Source organism: Xiphophorus maculatus, chromosome 16 (assembly GCF_002775205.1).
Source record: "Xiphophorus maculatus strain JP 163 A chromosome 16, X_maculatus-5.0-male, whole genome shotgun sequence".
Lineage (NCBI taxonomy): Eukaryota > Metazoa > Chordata > Actinopteri > Cyprinodontiformes > Poeciliidae > Xiphophorus > Xiphophorus maculatus.
In genome coordinates, this window is record NC_036458.1 from 18457203 (window position 1) to 18479361 (window position 22159).

The 22159-nt window shown below is 38.4% G+C and overlaps 4 protein-coding genes across 10 annotated transcripts in view; 1 reads left to right on the forward strand and 3 right to left on the reverse strand.

The window, feature by feature from the left end:
* LOC102233930 (MKL/myocardin-like protein 1) overlaps nt 1-3522 on the reverse strand; it is a 33950-nt gene extending 30428 nt beyond the window's left edge. For both annotated transcript variants that reach the window (XM_023348631.1, XM_023348629.1), the window contains exon 1: nt 3443-3522. The gene's annotated coding sequence lies outside the window, so the exon portion shown is untranslated. The remainder of the gene's footprint in view (nt 1-3442) is intronic.
* Nucleotides 1986-6091, forward strand: ccdc97 (coiled-coil domain containing 97). Its single transcript, XM_005806060.2, has 7 exons — nt 1986-2371; nt 2457-2621; nt 3486-3645; nt 4271-4359; nt 4469-4649; nt 4755-4878; nt 5827-6091. The coding sequence occupies exons 1-7, from the start codon at nt 2207-2209 to the stop codon at nt 5963-5965; spliced, it is 1023 nt and encodes a 340-aa protein (XP_005806117.1). The 5' UTR covers nt 1986-2206; the 3' UTR covers nt 5966-6091.
* A 97-nt stretch (nt 6092-6188) lies between these two features.
* Nucleotides 6189-15393, reverse strand: LOC111611595. 4 transcript variants are annotated; one of them, XM_023348639.1, is made up of 12 exons: nt 15103-15393; nt 11617-11785; nt 10526-10711; nt 10308-10376; nt 9951-10084; nt 9818-9868; nt 9463-9736; nt 9138-9223; nt 8647-8692; nt 7490-7630; nt 7307-7412; nt 6189-7223 (listed from the first exon to the last, which is right to left on the reverse strand). In XM_023348639.1, exons 3-12 carry the CDS (start codon nt 10686-10688, stop codon nt 6977-6979), a joined length of 1317 nt encoding a protein of 438 aa, XP_023204407.1. In that variant the 5' UTR covers nt 10689-10711; nt 11617-11785; nt 15103-15393; the 3' UTR covers nt 6189-6976. The 4 variants fall into 4 exon arrangements, with proteins under 4 accessions (XP_023204407.1, XP_023204408.1, XP_023204406.1 ...); XM_023348640.1 differs by having other exon boundaries at nt 6189-7220; nt 10526-10715; XM_023348638.1 differs by having other exon boundaries at nt 10526-10715.
* A 79-nt stretch (nt 15394-15472) lies between these two features.
* On the reverse strand, nt 15473-22159 carry LOC111611594. Of its 3 annotated transcripts, none has more exons than XM_023348635.1 (12): nt 21939-22159; nt 20659-20917; nt 20428-20490; nt 19702-19835; nt 19565-19618; nt 19088-19475; nt 17923-18008; nt 17490-17526; nt 17263-17409; nt 17081-17176; nt 16887-16995; nt 15473-16799 (listed from the first exon to the last, which is right to left on the reverse strand). In XM_023348635.1, exons 2-12 carry the CDS (start codon nt 20852-20854, stop codon nt 16610-16612), a joined length of 1500 nt encoding a protein of 499 aa, XP_023204403.1. In that variant the 5' UTR covers nt 20855-20917; nt 21939-22159; the 3' UTR covers nt 15473-16609. The 3 variants fall into 3 exon arrangements, with proteins under 3 accessions (XP_023204403.1, XP_023204402.1, XP_023204404.1); XM_023348634.1 differs by having other exon boundaries at nt 16875-16995; XM_023348636.1 differs by having other exon boundaries at nt 16875-16995; nt 20674-20917; nt 21939-22158.

Sequence of the window (22159 nt, forward strand, 5' to 3'; positions counted from 1 at the left end):
AACTGAGTTTTGAGAACGTGTTAGAAAGAAGAAATGAACAAGGAATGAATTAAACAAATGAAGTTACTAGATTTTGCTCCGTCGTTAATACAACACTCAACAACAAACGACTGCTCAGAATATGTGCCAGAACCAACTTCGGCATATTAAACTAATGTAACTGGAGTCTGAAACCAGATTGCTAATACTAAAGCCACGCATCTCACATTTTGATGTACTTTTGTAATTATCTTCTCAGGTTTCACATCACACACGGGTCGTGACTTTGTTTTATCTAATCTCATAAAAAGTCACAAATCTGAGCCTCGTCTTTTTAACGGCGAGAGCTTGGTGTCATTTTTCTACAACACGATAAAGCTGTAAACAAGTGTCAGATTAGCTCAAAGTCGCAGCTGCTCTTCCTCCTACACCTGCTCTTATGATTCTCTGATGATTATTTGTCTTGTTTGCGCCTCGGCAACATGTCCTCTATTTCTTTAGGGAAAGTTGTGAGATCCCTACAGGAAGCTGCTCGATTCAAAACGGTCAAAGATTACCACTTTCTCAAGTTCCGTTAGCCTTCGTTTGGCACAAAAGTTAGTTTAGTTTTTCTTCTAACATTGTCTGTTTGCAGCAGTCAACAATAATAGCATTAGCACGGGAAATGACCACCCCTGTAAATCTTCTAAACAAGCAGAAGATGGTTTCCTTAAGGGAAAACCAACACTGCTCATCGCTCTGAAGACACCATCTTCATAGCAACACAGGGTGGTGGCAGCAGCTCTTTTTTAGCAAGTGAAAGGAAGCTGGTCCGATACACGTACCTAATAAGTGTATCATCCGATAAATGATACAGTATCGTGCCCTGTATCGTGTGTCAGATACTGGCCTGTATCTGATACATGACAAGATACAGGGCAGTACCAGAGCGAAACTACAAAGGACTTGTAGTTTCTAGTAAGACAACAACCTGAAAAAACAGCCTTGGGTACAACGAAATTGTCTAGATCAAAGTGGATTTGCGTGTTGCCCAATCAAAGGCCAGCTGTATAATTCAACTGAAAGGTTAATCCTTTATACGTACGGGCCAAGTCAAAGTCTGGATGTGTAGTTCACAGATATGATTTCAAATGCATTATTTCATAAAATCTAAATAGCATCAAGGAGTGAGTATCAACAAACTGAATAAAACTTCTGCACTGTCTATTGCAGTATTTGGTTGTGATGTCCGATGATTAGAAGTGACACTCCTGACTAACTTACTTACTGTACACTCAACTGACACCACCCTGCCCCCTCGTCCTTCTTCTTCTTTCATTACATATCTCATAACCTCTGTACTCTCTGCCAAAGGTTTAAATAGCAAGACCAGCTGGTCTCTTCGATCTGATCTGATCTGTAACAGATTATTTTCATGTGATTTGCTGGTTGTAGTGTGTGTACTGGCCTCAAGGTGGAGACTTGAAAAGAAATGCAGCAGAAATGTATGAGTCTAACTGTAGGTGTAAGTATGTAATAATTACTGCAGCCCTCATTCTGAGACTGCGCTGTGAAATACACAGCTCATGGAAAACCACAACAACAACGGCGCCCCCTACTGTTGAGAGGGAGATAAAGCTAGCCACAATGCAGAAGGGAAACCAACCCCTGTCCAGCTTGTTTTTACAGACGTATCTTAGCCAAATATTTTTGAATATGCTTCACATGAATAACAGAATCCTGATCTTCTACTGTAAGGGCACCTGTTCATTAAACATAGTTTTTAGATTCTAATATACTGTTATTTTCTGGCTGCATATGGCATAGAAAATGACCTGAATTAACATAAAGTAAATAAACAAGGAACTACAGACCGCATTAAATGAAAAGAAAATCCAAGAAAATGATAAGATTACAAAAGAAAATTCATACACCTTTTTTAATAGTTTGGGGTTGGCGTTCAACGGTCCGCCGCTAGATGGCGACAAAAGCTGACGCCACAGGCTGAGAACGGAACCAACATTTCACTTGCAAACAAGGGGGGGACCATAATCATGACGGACTATGATGGCAGCCAAAACAGTTAGCAAAACATGTAAATGTAGTGTGTTTTAAGCATTAAATAACTGTTAGAATGTAGATATTTAAAAACGCACTCGTTCATTTTGGCGTCGACACAGCACGCGCAGTGAATTGGCGTTTATTTCATCGCGTTATCTGCTCAGGTAAAGCCTGCTGGAGTTTAGCTATGTGGGGGGAGATCGACCCTCCCGTTAGAGCCCAGCCCAGGCCGTGTGAGAGCGAAAAGAGGACGGTGTTACCAGAGGAACCTGCGGCTCCTGTACAGACATGCGACCTCTACATACCCAAACACAGAACAGATACCCAGCCGGTCGCCCAGCTGGACCCCTCGGTGAGGCTCCAGGGGTTTTTCCTCATTTGTCTATTTTTGGGTTGGATTCTTTGTGCTTCTCTGCTAACTGCGTTATTAACCACAGGCAGAGCCCAGCTGCGTTGGAGCCATGATAGAGTCGGTAGCCATGAGCGGGAGCCCCGTGAAGAGCCAGCAGATCGGAGAGGCCGAGCTGACCTTCGGGCAGCGGAGGGAGGAGCTGCTGCATCAGTACCGCAGCAGGCCGCTGGTCTTCCTGGAGAGGTACCATGTAAGTGCCAGCGGGACACAGGACTAGACAGCAACGAGGGAACAACAAATAGATCTTGCACAGCTACTGTATGCGGAAGTGTCCTTATGTGTCTTCTGGCTGCCAATCGAAACGTGGGGAAAGATTTTAAAGCTTTAAAGATCGGACTGGGACAATTTGCCTCTGATTAGTGATCCGAGTTTCTTTCTCGTGATGCAGCCTCTCCTGTGCTGCAGTTTGGATGTTGTTTTCAGGCGTACGAGCCTCCCTCGTGGAATGGTGATCATTATAGTCAAATATCTCAGTTTCATTTGATCACTAGGAATGTCTCCGTTTTTTTTATGTTTTTGTTCCTGAGAGCATTCACAAACTTTAGTCTGGATTTTCACAATGCTCGTGGAGCTGTGGCCTTTCAGAGCGTGTCTGTAGTTTGGTGACCAGCATCAGTGAGCACCAAGTTTTTGCTTTTGTTTTCGGGTCGACTCACACACTTGGCACCAACACACTTTCATCCCTGGGACACTTAGGACCCACTTTAAAGGCAATATCAAAAAGAGAGAGATGGCATGCAAAAAGACCCAGAAATATTGAGATAGGGAAACATAAATATCAAAGTACAAATGTTGTAGTGTACAAATACAATGAACTGTAGTAAAAAAAAAATGGCAGCTTTTAAACAGCAAAGGGTTCCACCAGATCCTCAGGACAAATGAAACAAACCGAACTTGTCCAACCTGACCTCAAGGAGGCCTGCAGAGGTCATTCTTGTTTCACTGACAAAGACACAGTAAATAAATAACAGCAGTAATTTAAATAAAAGGAAAAAAAAGAGCTCAACTTACTGATGTCATGTCTCTTGTGTGATGTACCTTCTTCCATCATCAGGGCCACCTGAAGCCTGAGCACCTTCCTGCTTTCGCCCACGTCAGCTTGGACCCGAGGGCCCAGCACTACAGCCGGCTGGTGCAGACGCGACCTGCGGGATGCACCAACAGGACCAGAGTCAGAAACCAGCGCTACGCTGCCCTCAGAGCGCTGCAGAAAGGTACGGGCTGGGTTACCATGGGGACCGCTGTGGAGGAAAAACTGGTGGCATCATCCATCAAGAACCATGGTGGGATGATTAAAAGTCAATATTTTTCCAGGGTTTTAACTTTGGCAAAATAAAAAAAAACAACAAGAACTTTGTATTTGAGAAATAGTTGTTTCTTTCTCCCTTATTTAACAGAGACAAATAAGTTAAACGTAATTTACTAAATATACCAGTTATTTTTAACGTTGATTTTGATCCGCAATTCATGGATAGAATATGAAACATACACTAACAACACTTAAAATCTAAGTGAACAAAAAAAAAGTCTAGAGACAATTACATACAGATGAAATGACCAGTCTTAATGCACAATCTGGAGGTGTATGTGCCTCTGTCCATTTGGGAGCCCAACGTGAAATGAAGTAAAAATGGAGGCATTCAGATTAAACTCCTTATATTTATCATGAGGATTTTCAATATTTCTATGTATTCTGGGTAAATCATAAAAAATATAAAATAAATCCTCACTAATTATCGTTTTCACTGCTTAAAGTGTTTCTCTAAAGCATTTCTAATAAACTGGAGTTGTAAATCTTGATTATTTGGTTTTCTTATTATTATTCTACTCTTCTGGCAGACGGCGAGTATTTCAGCGAGGAACAGATGCGGATGAGGGAGCCGCTGCTGTACGAGCAATATATTGGCCAGTTTCTGACTGATGAAGAGGTCACTTGTATTTTCTTAAATTGACAATATTTATGTGTGTGTGTGTGTGTGTGTGTGTGTAGCTTCCACGAAGCCTCATAAAACCTGCTGGCTTTGATTTATGTTCCAGGTTTTGGAGCGCTCCCAGGAGGCCATGCTGGACGGTGCGCAGGAGGGACAAGGAGGCGGCGGCTCCTGTGGGCTCGCCAATCTCCTCCTCAACTCCTACCAGGAGCGGCTCATCCAGAACCGCCTGCAGGAGGAGCAGGACAGAGAAGACGGCGCCCAAGAGGAGGACGAAGATGACGACGGTAAGGAACTGCTAAAAGAATACCCAAAAATATGAGTTTTTGTTTTGTTTTTTTTACGTCTTCTGCTTCCCGTCTCAATCCGGCTGCTGAACGTTTGTTACACAGAAGATGGAGTCCAGCAGAGGGGATGGGAGCCCACTGCAGAGGAAAAGGCTCTGCTGAGGGAGGAGTTCATCAGTCGGATGCATCAGCGATTCCTAGACGGAAAAGACAAAGATTTCAACTACAGGTCGGTCACAGTTAGCGCAGTAAACTTCTAGAAACTTCCCCTAAAGCGAGTAACGTTTTACTTTTTTTTAAAAAATGCATTTACAAGTGAGAATAAAATGCTAAATGTAATTTATTTCTACAATTCAATAATAATAAAGAAGTGAAACCTAAATACGACAGTATAAAATTCTCTCCCAAACTTTTTCATGCCATCGCGCCTCAAATAGCCGTAGCTTCTGTTCTGGGAAAAGCCACAAATATGTAAAGAAACATCCACTTTTGGAATTTTTTTCCTTAACTTTTATTCACTATTCAATAATCAATACATTCATTTAGCAAAAGAACAGTTCCTTCAGTTTTCTTCTAGTCAGAAACGTGCCCGTTTCATGCTTGCTATGCTAGCTTGAGTAGCAACGCAGTTTGATGAATTTGACTGGCAGCCAATCAGAAATGAGCATGATAAATAACAATTTAAATGTTGCTTATAGTTCAAAAAACAGCTTAAATTTTATGATTAAAAAATTTCAATAAAATCAGTCTTCTTATTTTTGCATTTTTTCCCCTCCAGCTTTCTGAGGGCCTCCACAGCTCCCCCTGGTGGCCCACCAGATAAATGCTTTTAAGGCTTTATTTCTGATCAGTTTGATAGATTTCCACTTGTAGTTAATGAAAACATTTAAAATTAGAAAATTAGATCATACAATAAATAATTTAAATGAGGAAACGTATGAAAGGTATATTTAATTGCTTTTTAAAAGTTGTCCATTTTCAAGAGGTACTCGCAATCTGATAAAGGAGCTAATTTGTTGGATTCGACTGCAGTTTCACTCTTTTTTTGTTGTTGAATTTGAATATTTTCAAAGAACATTTGGATATTTGCTTTCAACAGTGAAAGTAACTCCTGGAATGTTCAGTAAAAATATTTCACCCCTAGAACATGAAGCACTTTAGTGTTTGTGTGTTTCAGCGAGGTGGACGACAACCCCGACTACGACAACCTGGACATCGTCAGCAGAGACGCCGAGGATAAATACTTTGATGAAGATGACGAGGAAGAGGAGGAGATGGAAAAAGATGATGATGATGAAGAGAAAATGGCTGAATAGGGAAGAGTTCATTAGAAACAACTGATAATCTGTAAATAAGAGCGTACAAATATAAACTGCTGGATGTTGTCGATTTTTTTTTTTGACTGCATCAACAACCTGCAATAAAACCTTATTGGTCTTTTGCTTTCCTGAGTTTTATTTCACTGTTTGAAACTTTCAGCTACAAGACAACTTCTGCAGGCGATACTTGGTACCGGATTTTCTTTTGGAGCATCAGAGCAAAAGGGGATGAGTGTAAAAAAAAAAAAAAAAATGTAGAGAACACATTCCAGATTTTCATTCGTTGATAAATGTTGGCGACCATGTTTGGTTGTCCTTCTCTTCTACAGTTGGCTTTTCGCAAAAAAAATAAAACCTTAATACAATCCACTCCAGTTTGCGGTTGTAATGTGATGAAATGTAATATTAAAATAATTTTACGTTCCTTTTTTTTAAATTGCTTTTCTATTTCTTAGGAGCTTTTTCTTGAAAAGGCTTCTTTAAAGTTGGAAACCTTTCTTTTCAAAGAGATGAATTTGTGAAGGTTATTAGATTATTTGGGTGCTGATATGTACGACCGGCTGACTTTGTTTTAGAAAAGTTAAGGAAATTGTCCCGGCAGACATCTGATGTAAACATTTTAAGCAATCTACAGTTTTTATTTCCACCTTGAAACAAGACAAATGAAAACTTTAAACAACATTGTCAGAAAACCACCTTGTAACATAATTATGTTAAAATTAACAGGAAGACAGTGAGCAAAATGTCATGTTATCTGTAAAACAAGATACTTTAGAAAACTTAAAATATAGCCTCTCTATATACATCTCTATTTACATATAAAAACAATACCCATTCAAAATTAATGTCCATTCACATTATTTTATTCCCTGGGATCCTAGTTTAATTCCACAGATGATCTCAATCTTCTCTTGGCACTGCAATGATAAAATCCTCAACTCTTTTTGTAATTTCTTGCAACAGGAAATGCTTCATCCCTCCCAGAGTTTGCTAAAGTTGCATCACAACCTACATGGATGAACTGAACCGACCGGCTTTCATCTGAACTTGTAAAAGGCGCAATTTCAAAGTGTAATATTCCTTCTGTACTCTCGAAGCCTCCCTTTGTTCTCTTGCAGCTTCCAGCTGCGTTTTTAGAGTTTCTCTCTGCAGCTGATCCAGATCCATCGTGTCCACATCGGAACCGGTTAAGACCCCCGACGTTGGGGTCTCCACCTGCTCCGAGATGTGAGTGCTGTCCGAATCGCAGACGCTTCTGGGAGGAAAGGGGAAAGCTGTAACCCCGGGGCGCATTTGTTCAGATGGCACCACTGAAGTAAATGAACTCCTACAATTTACCTCGTCTCTGACATCGTCTGGGATTTGAATTCGTCCAAGCAGCTCACATCTGTGTGAATGTCACATGCGCTCGGACCAGGCATGGTCAAAGTTTCAGCAGAAAGCCCTGCAAACTTGAAATATTGTAGGTACCGCAAATTTTAACGTTTTTCCACTGATCTTGCATTTGGTTTGTGTACTCACTCGGTAATTTGTGAATTTTCTGCTCGACCGGTTCTTGTTGGGGAGAAGTGTTCGTGGCCACGTCTGCCGTTTCACTTTCCACCGGTGGCTCGAGCTTTTCATAGTAATTCATCTCTGAATCTCCGTCTCCTTCCTCATCGTCTACGGGAAAGAAAATTTGGTTTAAAGAGAGAAATTTAAGAACCTCAGAGTGGAACAGTTTATCAGACATGGTGAAAATGTCGGTTAGCTTCACCAAAGCATCTCGTAAAACCATAAAAGCTCAATATGTTAAAAAAACAGAAGTGAATACCAAATTAGGTAAAATCTCCCATTTTACTGTCTTTTACAGCAGAGAATTCATTTTAAATGGGCCTTTTCTGGCAAAAACAGTCAGAGCCAGTAAAATATTATTTTCCACAAATATATACTTTGTGTAAAAGTTAAATAATGACCAGAGGCATCTGTGTTTGTGAGCATAAATTGTCTTAGGTAAGACAGTGCTGCTTTGCTAGTTTTTTAAATGTTTTTAGCAGCTGCTTTGTGGTTTGTGTAGTAGGGCTGTTGTAAATGACTATTTTAGTAGTCTTGTAATCTGTTAATTATTCTGACGATTAATCGAGTAATCGGATAAAAAAAATATCGATAAATGCTGCCATAGCAGCAGTATTAATATCGGATATCAACATCGACCCAAATGTTCATATCTGCGCATCCCTAACAATTACTTTTCTGTAGTTTAGAAAATTAAACCTGGAACAATAACATATCATTATTTAAGTTAACCTGGACAAACATTATACAGAAATCTGAAATTATATTCAATTTTATAATAAAGCAGCAGGCTCACAAAGGCACTTCTAACGCCCCAGATTTTATTTTACGTATTAATCTTCAGTCAGTTTAATAGATGAACTCTCGCTTTGCACAGCCTGTAACGTTTTAGTCATTGTGCGCGGCTGGATTTGGCTCCTTCACACACAGAAACACATCCTGACATCATAACGCAACTCCTGGCTGTGTTTCCAGCTAACCGCGGCTCGTTGTTTTCATGCTCTTTTTCATACGCATTTCTTGATCGCGATTGAAAAATGATACAATCAACCATATAAATTCTGATTTAAAACAAGTTCAAATGAGGAGGTTGTGAAAATATGGATATATTAAAACGTATAAACCTTTGAGTCGATGTACCACAGCGGCGGTCTGACAGCGACTCCTCGTCTAAAATGACACAGAAGAGAAAACCAGATTTAACAGAAAACCTCCACAGAGTAAAATGACAATCCAACATCAGCTGGCATATCAGTACTTCATAACATCTAGTTTCATATCAGAAACAAACTTCTTTCTGTGTGAATATAACCAACTCTTCCTCTGATCCATTCGTGTCAGAATATTTTAGTTCATCAATCAAAGCTTTGACTTTTCATGGAGATGAAGAAGGCTTTTTATCCCATTTCTTCTAACGTTTTCCTTGACATTTTTATATTATTGCCATTGGGCTGCAATGAAAGTCGGACTCAGAAGGCATATCTTTACATATATGGTGCATTTAAAGTGGAAATATTTTCAAAGAGGAAGATATTTACCTCAATAACCAAGAGAGCAGGCAAAAACCTGGGTGATGTTGTAAAAACAATTGGATAAATTCAGCTGCTCATCTTACCATTGACATTCTTTCGAGAAGGACAATGGAGTTCATCTGCAACGCGAGTTTTTCAGGTGTTGAGATGATCAACCTCGGATCCGGTTCTGAAACAGAGGAGGCGTTTTCAGAAATCCATCATTGGTCAGGAGTAGCGATACAAACTCTGACTGAAGGAACAGACTTTGTTTGAATGATTCGAAAGAATATGTCGTTTTAAGGACGCTGATGGAGAAAAAGCAGGCCTTGAAGTTAGTTGGTGTAAAGGCGAAGGATGCAGAGGACAGGATTAAATGGAGACAGATGATTCACTGTGGCAATCCACAACAGAAGAAGAAGATATTACCTTTAGGAGCACAGAGGTCTTTATTGTTATCATCCCTGTCGTCTTCCATTTCATCTGGTTTCTCATCTTGTTTTTCCTCTGGATGGTCTGAGTCGTTTCTCTCTTTCTCTTCCTCGGTCCTCAGTAACCGGCTTCCAAAGCGTGAAGGAATCCCATCGTCGTTCTCAGAGTCGTCCGTAGCTTCTGTTCCTGACTCTCCTGCTCCTGGAGCGTCGCGTCGTCTTAAATTATGAGCTGGTGTAGCTCCATTGTTCTGAAGTGTTTTACCTTTCTTCTGTTGGACGAAAAAATAATAGTGTTATTGAAGAAAAAAAATAAAAAAAACAGGTTTTGCATCCAAGTGTTACTCGCTTACTTTATTCGTCTTTGTCCATTTTTTGTATCCCTCAGTGTCCAGAAGGCCTTGCTGTGATGAGGGAAAATGTTCATTAAATGAAAAGAAAAACAGTATTTTATTGAAATAGGTTCATAAAAAAAACCTAGATTACATCAAACCAGTGTTGTAGAGGTTTTCCATCAGAGTATATGCTGAATTTCCATTTTTTAGCTGAGCCTCTTCCTGCAAACTCCTCAAAGGCAGGCGGGGTGAACATGCGGCCCTCACACTCGATACACTCCTCACCTGCACAGCGAAGTCGTACACGCATCACAGATAAGACGTGGAGAAACAATTAAAAATGAATTTGCTTTTAATATTTACATAGCAGGATGTTTTTCTCATGCATTTGCCATCATAACATTGAAAAATCCCCTAAAAAATAAGGGCATTTCTCCACTAAACCCCGCTACCTTTAGCTTGTTGTCACGATCCGATTAATCATCTCACACAAACTCGACGTTCTTACTTCTCGCCAGCTTTTGGACGTCCATCATTCCCTTTCTGTCCCCACAGCTTACAGGCCACAGTTCTAGATCTTGCAGACAGAAAAGCCAGTTTATTCCTCAAATATTCCTCAGCAATTGAAGCGAATACAAACGTTTTGCTGTCTCAATAAAATACAGTTTGAAATGCTTAAAGTGACGTTTGCTTTCAGCAGAGTGGATTGATTTAAAAACCGGATACCTTCGTGTGTTAGAAACCGGTAGCAGTCGTCTTCCTCGTAATAATAATAATCTTCATCGTCATCATGATAGTCGATGCTCTTTCTTTTTCTTAGATTATGTTCTGCGTCTAAACTTAGCTCTTCCTGTCCAGAGTCGGACCGTAGCGAAGACCTTCTCTTCATTTTCTCCTCTTACTCACTGCAGTCTGTCTTGAGAAAGAAACCGTTTAGAAATTGAAGGAAATGTAGACATAACCAGTTATTCCATAAAATTAAAAAAATTAAAAAAATACTGTGAATACCCATGGTGAACTTTTGTCTCAGCCTTCAAGATTTTAGGTTTCGCTGTGATGAGACAGACTACATTTGTTGCAATTGTCAGGTTTTTAATGCAGTGCTGATAAAACAAAATTTCATATAGTTTCTTCTATATTGGCTTAAGTTTCAAACTTCAAAACATGTAACATCAGAGAAAGAAAGAACCACAGAAATGTTTTTCATAGGTTCATCTCTTTCTTTATAAACTCTCAATTGTCTCAGTCGGTACAGAACAGGAAAACATTTACAAGTTTTCACACTTTGGTGCATTTTAATGTGATAATGTCTTTAACAATCAAAGGTGATGTTTAACTCTGGACACAAGACATACGTTTATCTGCTACTGTTATAAAAAATAATAATAATAATAATCATGGTTTCTCATGATTATTTCCATCTGTGAAAACAACAAAACTTTTGCTGATTTTCTTTCCTCTTTTTGCTGTTCGTGCATCACGTTCAAACCCAACTAAAGTCTGTTTAAGGCTGAAAACCTAATGGTGATAATCTCGAAACGCTTTTATTCTCTGTACCGTTCAAAACAAACGTGTCTTTCAAGGAAATCTGCAGCATGTTTTACTTACATTTTTATTAGATCCAGAGAATCATATGGGCCTTTGTGTGCCATTGCTCATAAATAGAAACTCATAAGTTTCAGACTTAAGAAAACGGGTATTGGTCGTAAATAAAACTCTTCTTGGTTCATGACTCGTAAAAAAATACAAAATTGAGGAAAAACATTTGTACGGTCCAAGCATGAAATAATAATAATAAAAAGAATAAAACTCAGTACCTTCACCACGAAATGATTTCATTGCAGGTTTGTGTCCTGTTCCAGAGACGTGCTCAGCTCTCTCTTACACGACACATCTGGATCCTGCTGTCACATCTGCCGCCTCTGGAAAGCAGGCGGTCCTCGTCTGGACCACCGACCTGCTGTCTGTGACTGGCTGGTGGTTTATCTGCAAACAGCCGTCAGTGAACCAAATAACTGCTTTGTTCTTGTAAAGGTTCAGTCAGGATGCGTTCTTACACCAATGCACAGTATAAGAACTGTATATTACACATAGATGGGGGGATCATTAGTACAAATCAAATACAAAGGCAGCTGAATGACACCTCTGCTGGAGTTTTTCCTCATTTTAACAGTGTTACAATCTCATCATTAAAGTGAGAAAGAAGAAACTTGTAAGTGCATCCAACGTCTGACTTTTTTTTTTTCACTTCTCATTTAGATTTATTACTTGTAAGGGAGCAAAAACAAAAAAAAAACTTGAGGGATTGTTGCTGCTTTTTGCTCCTCATCCTGAAGATAAAATATAAAATGTAATAATATTCCATCCAGTAGAAAGGGTGTTTCATGAAGGCGTATGAAGCCTGTAGGCAGACATTTTTTGATTTTTTTTACCTCCCCCCCCCCACACTGAATCAAGCGAAGTCTGCTGCCATCTGATATTTTTACATGATCTACAAACTTTTCTTTGTTTATCTTGTAAAGTTTTTAAAGTCTAAGCTCAGATCGGATCATGTTTAGTTTGGTCTACATGAGGTTGACATGCAGCGTCAACACTAAAACCAGGTGAACTTGGTGCCAGGCTTGTCACGATAACACATTTTGCCAGACGATAAATTGTTCCAGAACTTATTGCGATAAACGATAACATTGTTGTTTTGAGGCAATTTTCAAGTAATATAAAAGTTAATAATGGAAGAACAACACAAGAATACATTTGCAATGATCAATAAACTTTAAATTCTGATGAACATTTAAACATCGGAACTGGATTCTAATCCAATATCCAAAATAAATAAACAAAACAACAGAAGCAACAAATAAAATGAGTCGTGAAGTCTCTGTAGACAAAATTGTCTTTCAAAAAAAAAAAAAAAAAGGGAGAGTTGAGACCAAAGCACCAGACTGAAGACCATTTGCGGTAGAAAGAGAGTGGAAAAATGTTGAAATGAAAATTATTGAGCTTGTTTCAGTTTATGGATTCATTGTTTATTGTGACACGCCTACTTGGTGGGTTTGCGACCTGCAGCGTCCCCTCTTCAGACTAGAAGAGGTCAGTAGGAATCGGAGGAGCAGGTATGTGAGGAAGGGACAGTTATGAACAACAAAAACCTTTCTGAAATCATCAGCATATCCAACCTGTTAACCCGTTTGCACTGACACACTTCGTCAGAAAACCCAAATATTCATGGGTAGCACAACATGACGCACTTGATTCCTTTATTTTATTTGTTCAAAATAAAGTTAGTACAACTTTAGGATAAGATAAGATTGAAACTGTATCAGGCAGGGGGGGGAAAAATCATTTTTTCTTGTAATTAAATGAAACAGATTTTCAGATGGCTAGACATTACTCCCACAAACTTTTTTATTATTGTCTTGCAGAATTTTTTGACAATGTGTTGTGAGCTGAGCCGTCTCCTTCTACCTGCTTTTCTAACCGAATTTAACAGTGAAATGAAAGATTGATAAAGACAAAATTGAGAGTTTATAGATTTTGTTTGTTCAAATACATTTTGTAGTTGAATATTCAGACAGCTACACAGTTTACCAAAAATAAAAGTTTTACACTCGTATCTCTTGCTGTTTTATGAGCGTCACACTACCCTGGTAAAATTTGAGAAAAAAAAAAAAAAGAATGTTAGAAGTTTGAGGAAGACGATAAATAAATTTAATTTGCTGAATGTTCAGTTTAACCGACCATAGATAACGTTTTACTGTTCAAGTAAAAAAAAAAAAAAAAAGTGCAGCTCCTCCTCCATTTTTTCCTCATCTACATGGTAAGTCTGTAGTTAAAACCCTCCTACTTCCTTTGCTCTGTGTATTTAACATAATGTTTTATTTCATTAGACCGAGATCTTAGATTTATATTACATATCATAATTGTAGCGACGTTTCTGTCCTAGATGTTTAATCTGAAGGTAGGCTTCCACATTTAGTCTGTTTAAAACGTAACCCTTTAAAACGAAAGAGGTTTATTTTAAAACTAAATAAATAAAACTACACCTTTAGGGAAGACGTCACCACAATGTTATTTTTTAAGCAACTTTTATATCTGCTGTTTAAGTTTGACAAGCTGCCGATTTGATCTACTCTTTATTTTCGGAAAATATGAGCCTTTTTTTAAAAGAAAGGCAGGCTAGTTCACGAGGTTACGTTTGTTTATAAAATTTAAAAAAAATTTTTTATTGTGGTTTAAAATAATTATCATATACTAGTGTAAATGGTTTTGTAAACGTTTAATGGTTTAGTAAATGCCTTGATGGCAGATCCAGATATCCTTGTATGGAAGTAAATATGTGCCATCAGTATTTGAATTGAAAATGCCTCTGAAATTTGAATGTTGTATATTTGTACTTACTGTTTCAGTAATATTCCTTATCCTTGACTTTATTAGTATTATTTGGTTGGATTTAAGGGGCTGCTGGTTTATCCGATACGAGCCGAGCGCAGCGCAGAGAAAGAAAAACTCTCAAAGCTATAAATATAGATAAACCGTCTCTATAATTAAACTATTCTACTTTTTTATTTTAATTGTAATTTTAGACGAGTTTTGTTTAAAGATTCTGCGGGTCTGGCACAGATCAGGTCCGGAAGCGTTTTATGAAACTGAACTCTGCTTTCACAGGAAGTGGTAAATTTCAAATAAGTCGTGATTCGACGAATTATTTGAAACGTCCGTTTCAAATAACATGTTCAGACGACAGTATTTGGTATATGTTCAGGTGGCTTTCTCTATATTTTAACTTCAATCAGTCAATTATTTACTTTCCCTTTTGTATTAATAAAGTATTTTTGAATTTGAAATCTACTCTCTCTCTCTCTGTGATGTTAAAAATTCGTCTGTTGACCTGAAACATTTCAGTGTGACGACATATTAAGCAGCCTGTTAATTTTAGAGCAACTGTCAAAAAAACTGAGGAAGTTTCTTTTTCTACTCACCATCTTGCAACCAACAATATTTGAAAGCCACAAATCAAAAAGATCTTTAGTTAACTTTGCTACTGTCTGTCATCAACCCTTAAATGTAATATACTCTCTTTTTGTCACCGGTCCGCCCCTTTCCGTCCAAACAGAATTACGAAATATACTTCAAAAACAGTTAAGTCTTCCAGAGATACGTCCACTGGATGGATATTTTGTTTTCAGGCAGCTATCAAAATGATTTCCCTCCTACACATTGGTCCAATTCACTTATCTGTGGTCCTTACAAAAAAAAAACTTGACATTAATTCAAAAAAGTCTTAAGAACCAAAGAAAACTTACGAATCAACAGCGAACGTCTTCCCTCTGCTGAGAAACGAAACAGAAACTTCAGCTGCAGTCACGCCCCACGTCGTCTTCCTCCTCTGAGAACCAGACGGATCGCAGCATGCCTGAATTTAAGAGAGTGATTCATGGAGAAACCACAGCAACAGAGCAGAGCCGAGAGACGCGCAACAACGTCCAAGGGTTAAAAAGGAAACCAGCTGTTTCCTGGCATAACAAACAATAAATAAACTTTTCAGACAGAAAAAAAAAGTTGTGACATTTTAAAACGGAATACGTCATTGCTTCAGATGCTTTACGCATCGCCGGTCACCACTTGTGTGCTTCAGCTGTCGTTGCAGAAAATAAATAAAACGGGAACAAGAAGTTTGGTTAATTATTTAATACAACAAGAAGAAAAGTGAGTAGAAAACTTGAGACAGACCTGGATACAGCAGCATTTGACATGTATACTAAAAAACAGAGACATTCTTAGCACAGTGTGAGGAAAAGCACCAAATGCAAAATACAGTCAAAAGAGCTATAAACAGCTGAATGAATGAGATGTAACAGTAAATATTTATTTTCTCCTCAGGGTTATTCACAGCTTCGTAATTATGGTATTTGAAAACACCTCTTTCAAAACTGTAAGATAACAAACGGGTTAGAGATTTCAGATTTCCAAGATTGCTTGCCAGTTTTGCACATATAGGTAATAATAATAATAATAATAATAATAATAATAACACATTGACCTTGAAAGGTGACCTTCGGAGGTGACCTTCTGGCAATCATGTTTGGGAATTAGAAAAAGAAATACTTTTCAACCTGTAAATGCTACTTGTGAAAAGTGGAAAATCACCCAACATTTTCTTAACTTGTCATGTTTGAATGCGAGCTATGTAAAGACGTCGAGATAAACGGAGCTTAAGTCGTGAAACGGCGTAAAAGAATTTGATAAAAATAAAACTATAAATACCCACATCCTCACTAGTAAAATACAAACTGATGACATGAAGAAAAGTGAAGCTTAAACAACCGCTGCAGAGCTGTTTGGAGAAATGAGAGACCAACGTTTTTGGTCGTCAAAGTAATAATGCCGGTCAGAACCGGAGCAGAAATTACATCTAACTGAATGCAGGCAGACAAAATTTTAGTGTTTTGAATTACCGTTTTTATAACAAAGAGTTACTCACCAGCAGGGTGAATTACAGGTAGGCGGGGCAAACCACAGAGGGCTTTTAAATTCCACTGTGGGGTGCCGGTTAGATATGTTTTTAAGCTGCTGTGCTCAGCTCTTCTCATTTCCTCCACTTTTCTGTAAACTTCAAACTATATCATCGCTACTTTCTGTCTTGTCTCTTTGGCAACTTTCAACTGTGACATTTTCTGATAAAAAAAAAAGAGAGTGATATACAATGTGGAACACATTTAAAAAGAAAAGTTGTAAAAATGATCCAATAGGCACATTGTAAAAAAGAAGGTTAACTGGTCATTTACAATGTTGACACTAAAACCTTTCTAGTCAGTTTCTTAAGTTGTTTAGCATCAGTGTGTAACATTCCTCTTGCAGTTTTAAAACTTTAAGCTGCATCTTTATTTTTTCCTTCTTCAGCTGATTGATATCCATTGCATCCACGTCGGAGCCGTCTGAGACCCCCGAAGCTCCGTCCTCCATCTTCTCTGAGACTTTTGGACAGTCTGAGGCTCTGATGCTTTGGGGGGGAGAAGAAAAATTTGTTTGGCATATTTGCAGACTTTGTTGACTGAAGCAATGCGTTTCATCTCACCATGTCTCTGACCTTTCTGATTCTGCTTCGTCATGATCCGGTTTGGCTTCATCTGCGTCCTTCTCATTAACCTCTTTATTAACAAACGGAAGCAGCAGGCTTACAGGTGCAACAGAAAGACCTGTTAAGTAATCAAAAAACATTAAAATGAAGGTTTTTGCTGCTTCTTTTTTTTTATTACTGATCTAATTAGTTTCTGAACTCACACATCAGGTCACTTGTTTGGTTCTTGACAAGTGGACTTGAGGTCATCTCTGCATCTTGAGGTGACCTCATATCCAACACTGCATCTTTCTCCTCATCTTAAACAATGCCAAAATATAATAAATCAACTTAAATATTTTCAAAACGACTCATGAAAGCTTTGTTTTAACTAACAGAGCCTTACCTGTCTTGTCACCGTTGCTACTAACGACGAGCTCTGCAGAGGAAGCGCCGAGGTTCTCGCTGATCAACTGGTTTCCTTCAGCGACGGTCGTGTCGCCTTCAGTCTCCTCAATGTGTGCGTTTTCCTCCAAAGGCTCACACCAGGCACCTGTTCACAAGCAACACAATAAAATACTTACTTTGTTTAAATGAAGGGGATTTGAGAAGTTACTTGAGTTACTCACAAACCTTTCGGACGCCATTTCACCTTACAGGCTCTCCACCTCTGTAAAAGAACGCAGAATGAGTGCAAAACAAGCAGAAAGACTCCATAAGCTGAAGGAATGTAAAAAAATAAAATAAAATCAACCAAAACAAATTCAAAATGAAAGTCAGCAACAAGGACGAATCAGAGCTAACATAACAGAGCTACTCCGACATGCTGCCACCATGAGGACCGTGATGTATGTAAACTTCTGACTCACTGAGGTCACTCTCGCCATTTTGTTCCCCTCAGTTTTATTTTCTTCACAGCACGACTTCCCTGTTTCCAATCGATTTGACGGTCAATTGCAAACTTTTTTCTGTTTGTTTCAAACATATAAAAATGTGTTTGAAACAAAATTCACATTTAAACAATCCGCATGCGGTCTACCATCTCTACCTCTGCTCTCCGACTCACCTCTGAAAGCCTTCCGATGATCACTTTAGTTTTCCTCTTCATCTCCTGCTCCTCGGCTCCGGCAGCGTCCGAGTCCTCGTGTCTTTCTGCAAAACAGAAGAAACATTCAGAAATACAAACTCTTGAAAAGCTGCGTACAGCCTTCAAACTCGCTCACATTTGAATACACGACAGCAAACGGCAACGTAATTTAATGGCATTTTGTTTTCCCAAACAGATTTTCTTCAATGATTTCAACATATTGAGCTCCATTTACTTTCTGACCATGACTGAAGAGAAGCATCCCCACAGGATGGTGCAGCCATCGCCTTGTATTACTTACTAAGGAAAATTTATCTGGAGGAGTGAAATCTATTTCCCCCTTTTGAAGAAAAAAAACATTTTATTTTTTAGGTTTTATGACCATGAATTATTTCGACTGAGTGATTAACAAACTTCACTGATTAATTAAATTTGTTTGAAGATTTAATTTGTGTAAAATCAGGATTTCGTATCCTATGTATATTCGGGCCACTCTAGATGCAAAAAAAAAAAAAGGGAGGAGTAAATTTCCGTCAAAAAAGTTTCAGAAACTTTCTAGAAAAAACGTTTTGACTTTTGAAGAAAAAAAAAAAGTTGAAAATTTTCAAGTTTTGAAACTCAAACTTGCACCTTTTCTTTTATCGCAAAAAAATATCAGATTGAGATGAAAATTTCAGTTTTTTTCTAGTAAATTTCTGAGAATAATCTAAAAAATTTCTGAGATTTTTTGACAAAAATTTACTAATAACCCATAGTAGGTTTCCATTGTTCAGAGTGACATTAGCCTAAACATGATAATACATTAAATTAGAAAATGGTTACAATATTATTAAGAATATTTGTAATTTAGCGAGAGAAAAAAAGTGATTAAAATCGGATTTTGTATGTTCAAATAAAAGTTTGAGATTTAATTTTTAAATCACATCCTCCAATCCCATTTACCACGTAAAATAGTTTGCTTTCTAGTTAAATTAAAGAACTTGAAACGTATCTAATTTTCAGAGTGAGAAGAAAAATGTCAAGTTTTTAAGGAGAAGAATAAAACCACATGTCTCCAAATTTACAGAAAAGCAAGGCACCAATCCTTCTACCAACACTGGTATCAGCAGTAACTTCAATAAATGATTTTTGTGGGAAACATCACCTCTGGCATCGCCGTGGTCGTCGAGGTAATCAGCATCAGCAAGCACATTGCCGTTGTCCGTTTTATTTTCGTCCTCAGCATCTCCTGTGTTTATACCGTGTTCATCATTTCTCTCATCCGGATCATCTCTATTTTTTTGGTCTCTCTTCAGAAACTCGTCATTGTCGGACTGCTTGTAGTCATCTTTAATATGACTTCCCTCAGGATCCTGTACAAGCTGTACTTCTGCCTCTACTGCCTCTCCAGGAGGGTTAAAGCCTCCTGGAGAGATGCTTTTCTGGGTCACCGAGGTGGAAGATCTCTTATATTTACTGCGCTTAGATCCCTGGAACTTGTGGAAGCTTTGTGTTGGCTTGCTTTCCATTTTTCCTGATGAAACCGTAACCTTCTGTTGTAGGAATTAGGAATGAGTTAAACTCAGAACAAACATAATTACTTAATAAATCATTTTGCTAATGCTAAATGTAGGAACAATACCCTCATAGGCTCGGCTCCTCTTCTTTTATATCCAGTTGTGGACAGAATACCTTTCTGTAAGATCCAACATATGTCGATTAACTTTTGTTTAAGACTTTATCGATTTAAGTTGACAAAACAGAAAAAGAATGAATTACCGCAAACCAATGGGTCAGAGGTCTTCCTTCATGGCATATGCTGGTTTTCCATTTTTTGCAGGCTCCTCGTCCTGCAAACTCCTCAAAGGCCGGGGGAGTAAACCACAGGCCCCGACACGCTATGCAATTCTCACCTAAAATCAGACCAAAATCATAGATTATATAGATTGTGACAGACACCAGCCCCACTCACAATCCTGCAAGTAAGTGTGTTTAAATAATTGATGGATGGATATTTAAATTGGAGCTAAATATTTAGCCTGGAAAATAAATTTTAAGTTTGGTGCCATCTTGTTAACTACATAACCATATACTTAGCTTGCTAACTACATAGTCAAATATTTAGCTTGCTAATTCATAGCCAAATATTTAGCTTGCTAGCTACATAACCAAATGCTAAGCTTGCTAGCTACATAGCCACATATTTAGCTTGCTAGCTACATAACCAAATGCTGAGCTTGCTAACTACATAGCCAAATATTTAGCTTGCCAATTTATAGTCACATATTTAGCCTGCTAACTACAAACCAAAATATTTGGCTTGCCAACTACATATTTAGTTTGGAACTGTGGCAGGCCAAATAACTCAAATTATTGCTGTTATTATTTGGCTGTGTAACATCCCAAACGGCACCTACTCATAATCACACCGATATTCTTCTACAATTTCATACATGTTATTAAAAATAATTTAAATTGCATGCTTGTATAATTTCTTTTTCTCACCTTTTTTCAGCTTTTCTATATCCATAATTCCCTCTTTGTTTTCACAAGTCACAAACCAGATTCCTAGGAGGACAAAAGCCACAAATGATAGAACAGTTTATTTCTACATTCATTATCAGAACATTAAAAATGTATATTAACTGTGAAATAATTACACTTTAAATGCTTGGTAAGACTTTTCTTTTACCCCAAAAACAAACAAAAAAGATGAACGCAAAATATAACACCTACCCTGAAAAAACTCACCATTTTGCTTTGTAATGCCATTCTCTTTAATCAAATTCTTCTTCCCATCACATTGGTTACTGTATACATTAAGAGTTTTAACTCTTGCTTGCCTTAAGCCAAACTTTCTGTCCCTAAATTTCTCTTCCACTTCCTCCTGTACACAACAGGATTTCAGCAAAGGCCTTCTTCTCTTCGACATATTTTCTTGCCAAACAATTTTCCGCCTTGGAGCCGGGTCTAAAGAAACTATTTCAGGAGAAGTCTGGGAAAATAACACAAAAAAACACAGTATAGTAATCATAAATGACGTTTTGGTTCATGCCAAACATTTCTCACAAGTTGAATATCCCCGGTATTTTATTTCCTCCATCCCCCTTTTTCTGCTGGTCATGTTCTTTCAACTTTAAATTTTGAGCGAAGTTCTGTATTTTTGTTCAGCCAGACAAAACCACTGTTTGCATTCAGATACATTAATGAATCCCAACAACCTTGGTGAAAATATTTCAATAAAGAAAGCACAAACTTCCTATTTATTGTGCGTTTCCTCCAACATACAGAGATAAATTCTTATAAAAGTCTTTATGTTTATAGATACAAATTAAAGTGATCACAACTGCCCAGAAACTGATCATTTCTGAGGGAGCCTGTTCTGAAACACGTCTCACGGGTTTTAATTACTAAAGAACTGAAAATTATTCTAATTTTCCTCTCCATTAAAGCTGATTTAACTCAGCTTCAGATCTTAAATCACCGTCAGTCTTAATTAAGTCTACAGATAAAATGACTGTTATCCCAATTAGAGCTGTGATTTTTCTCGTTCTGAGGTTAGACAGACAAGCAAGATTCGCGGTTGAAATTTCAATATAGCAGAATTGTGAAACGCCCTCTGTGAGTTTAAACAATTATTGGAGAAAATCAACCAACATTTTACATCATGTTGGACAATTGAAATCGGAGAAAACGGCTTCAAAAGAGAGATGTTGTTGATATTTGTTGTTTCTCACGCCTGGGGGGGGGGGGGGAGAATCCATGTTTTTCCCCAGACACGAAATATGAGTTTGTCTTCATCCTGGGAGCAGCAGAACTCCTCCAGTAATCTGCGCCGCCTCGCGGCTAGCATCCCAACAACTAACAAACAAGAAGGAGTCGCGCGCGTAGCTACAGCTGTTCGTTTAACGGAACAACTTAATCCTAACTCGGAAATCACGTCCACCTTTTTTCTTTTTAATGTCCATGCTGCGGCGGTGGAAAATTTATTTACAGTCCCGGCTGCGTCCGCTCACCTGAAAACACGGGAGTGAAAACGCCTCTCGCGGTTGGAGCTGCGTTAGCGGCTGCACTCAAAAGCCACGCGCGCGTGCTGAACACGTTGCTACGTTACGCTGCTACGTCGGTGACGTCGGTTGTTTTGGCTTTCTCGAAACTTTATTGACAACATCGTATTTATGTTACATCAGGGGTCTCAAACTCGTGGCCCGCGGGCCAACTGCGGCCCTCCGGACGA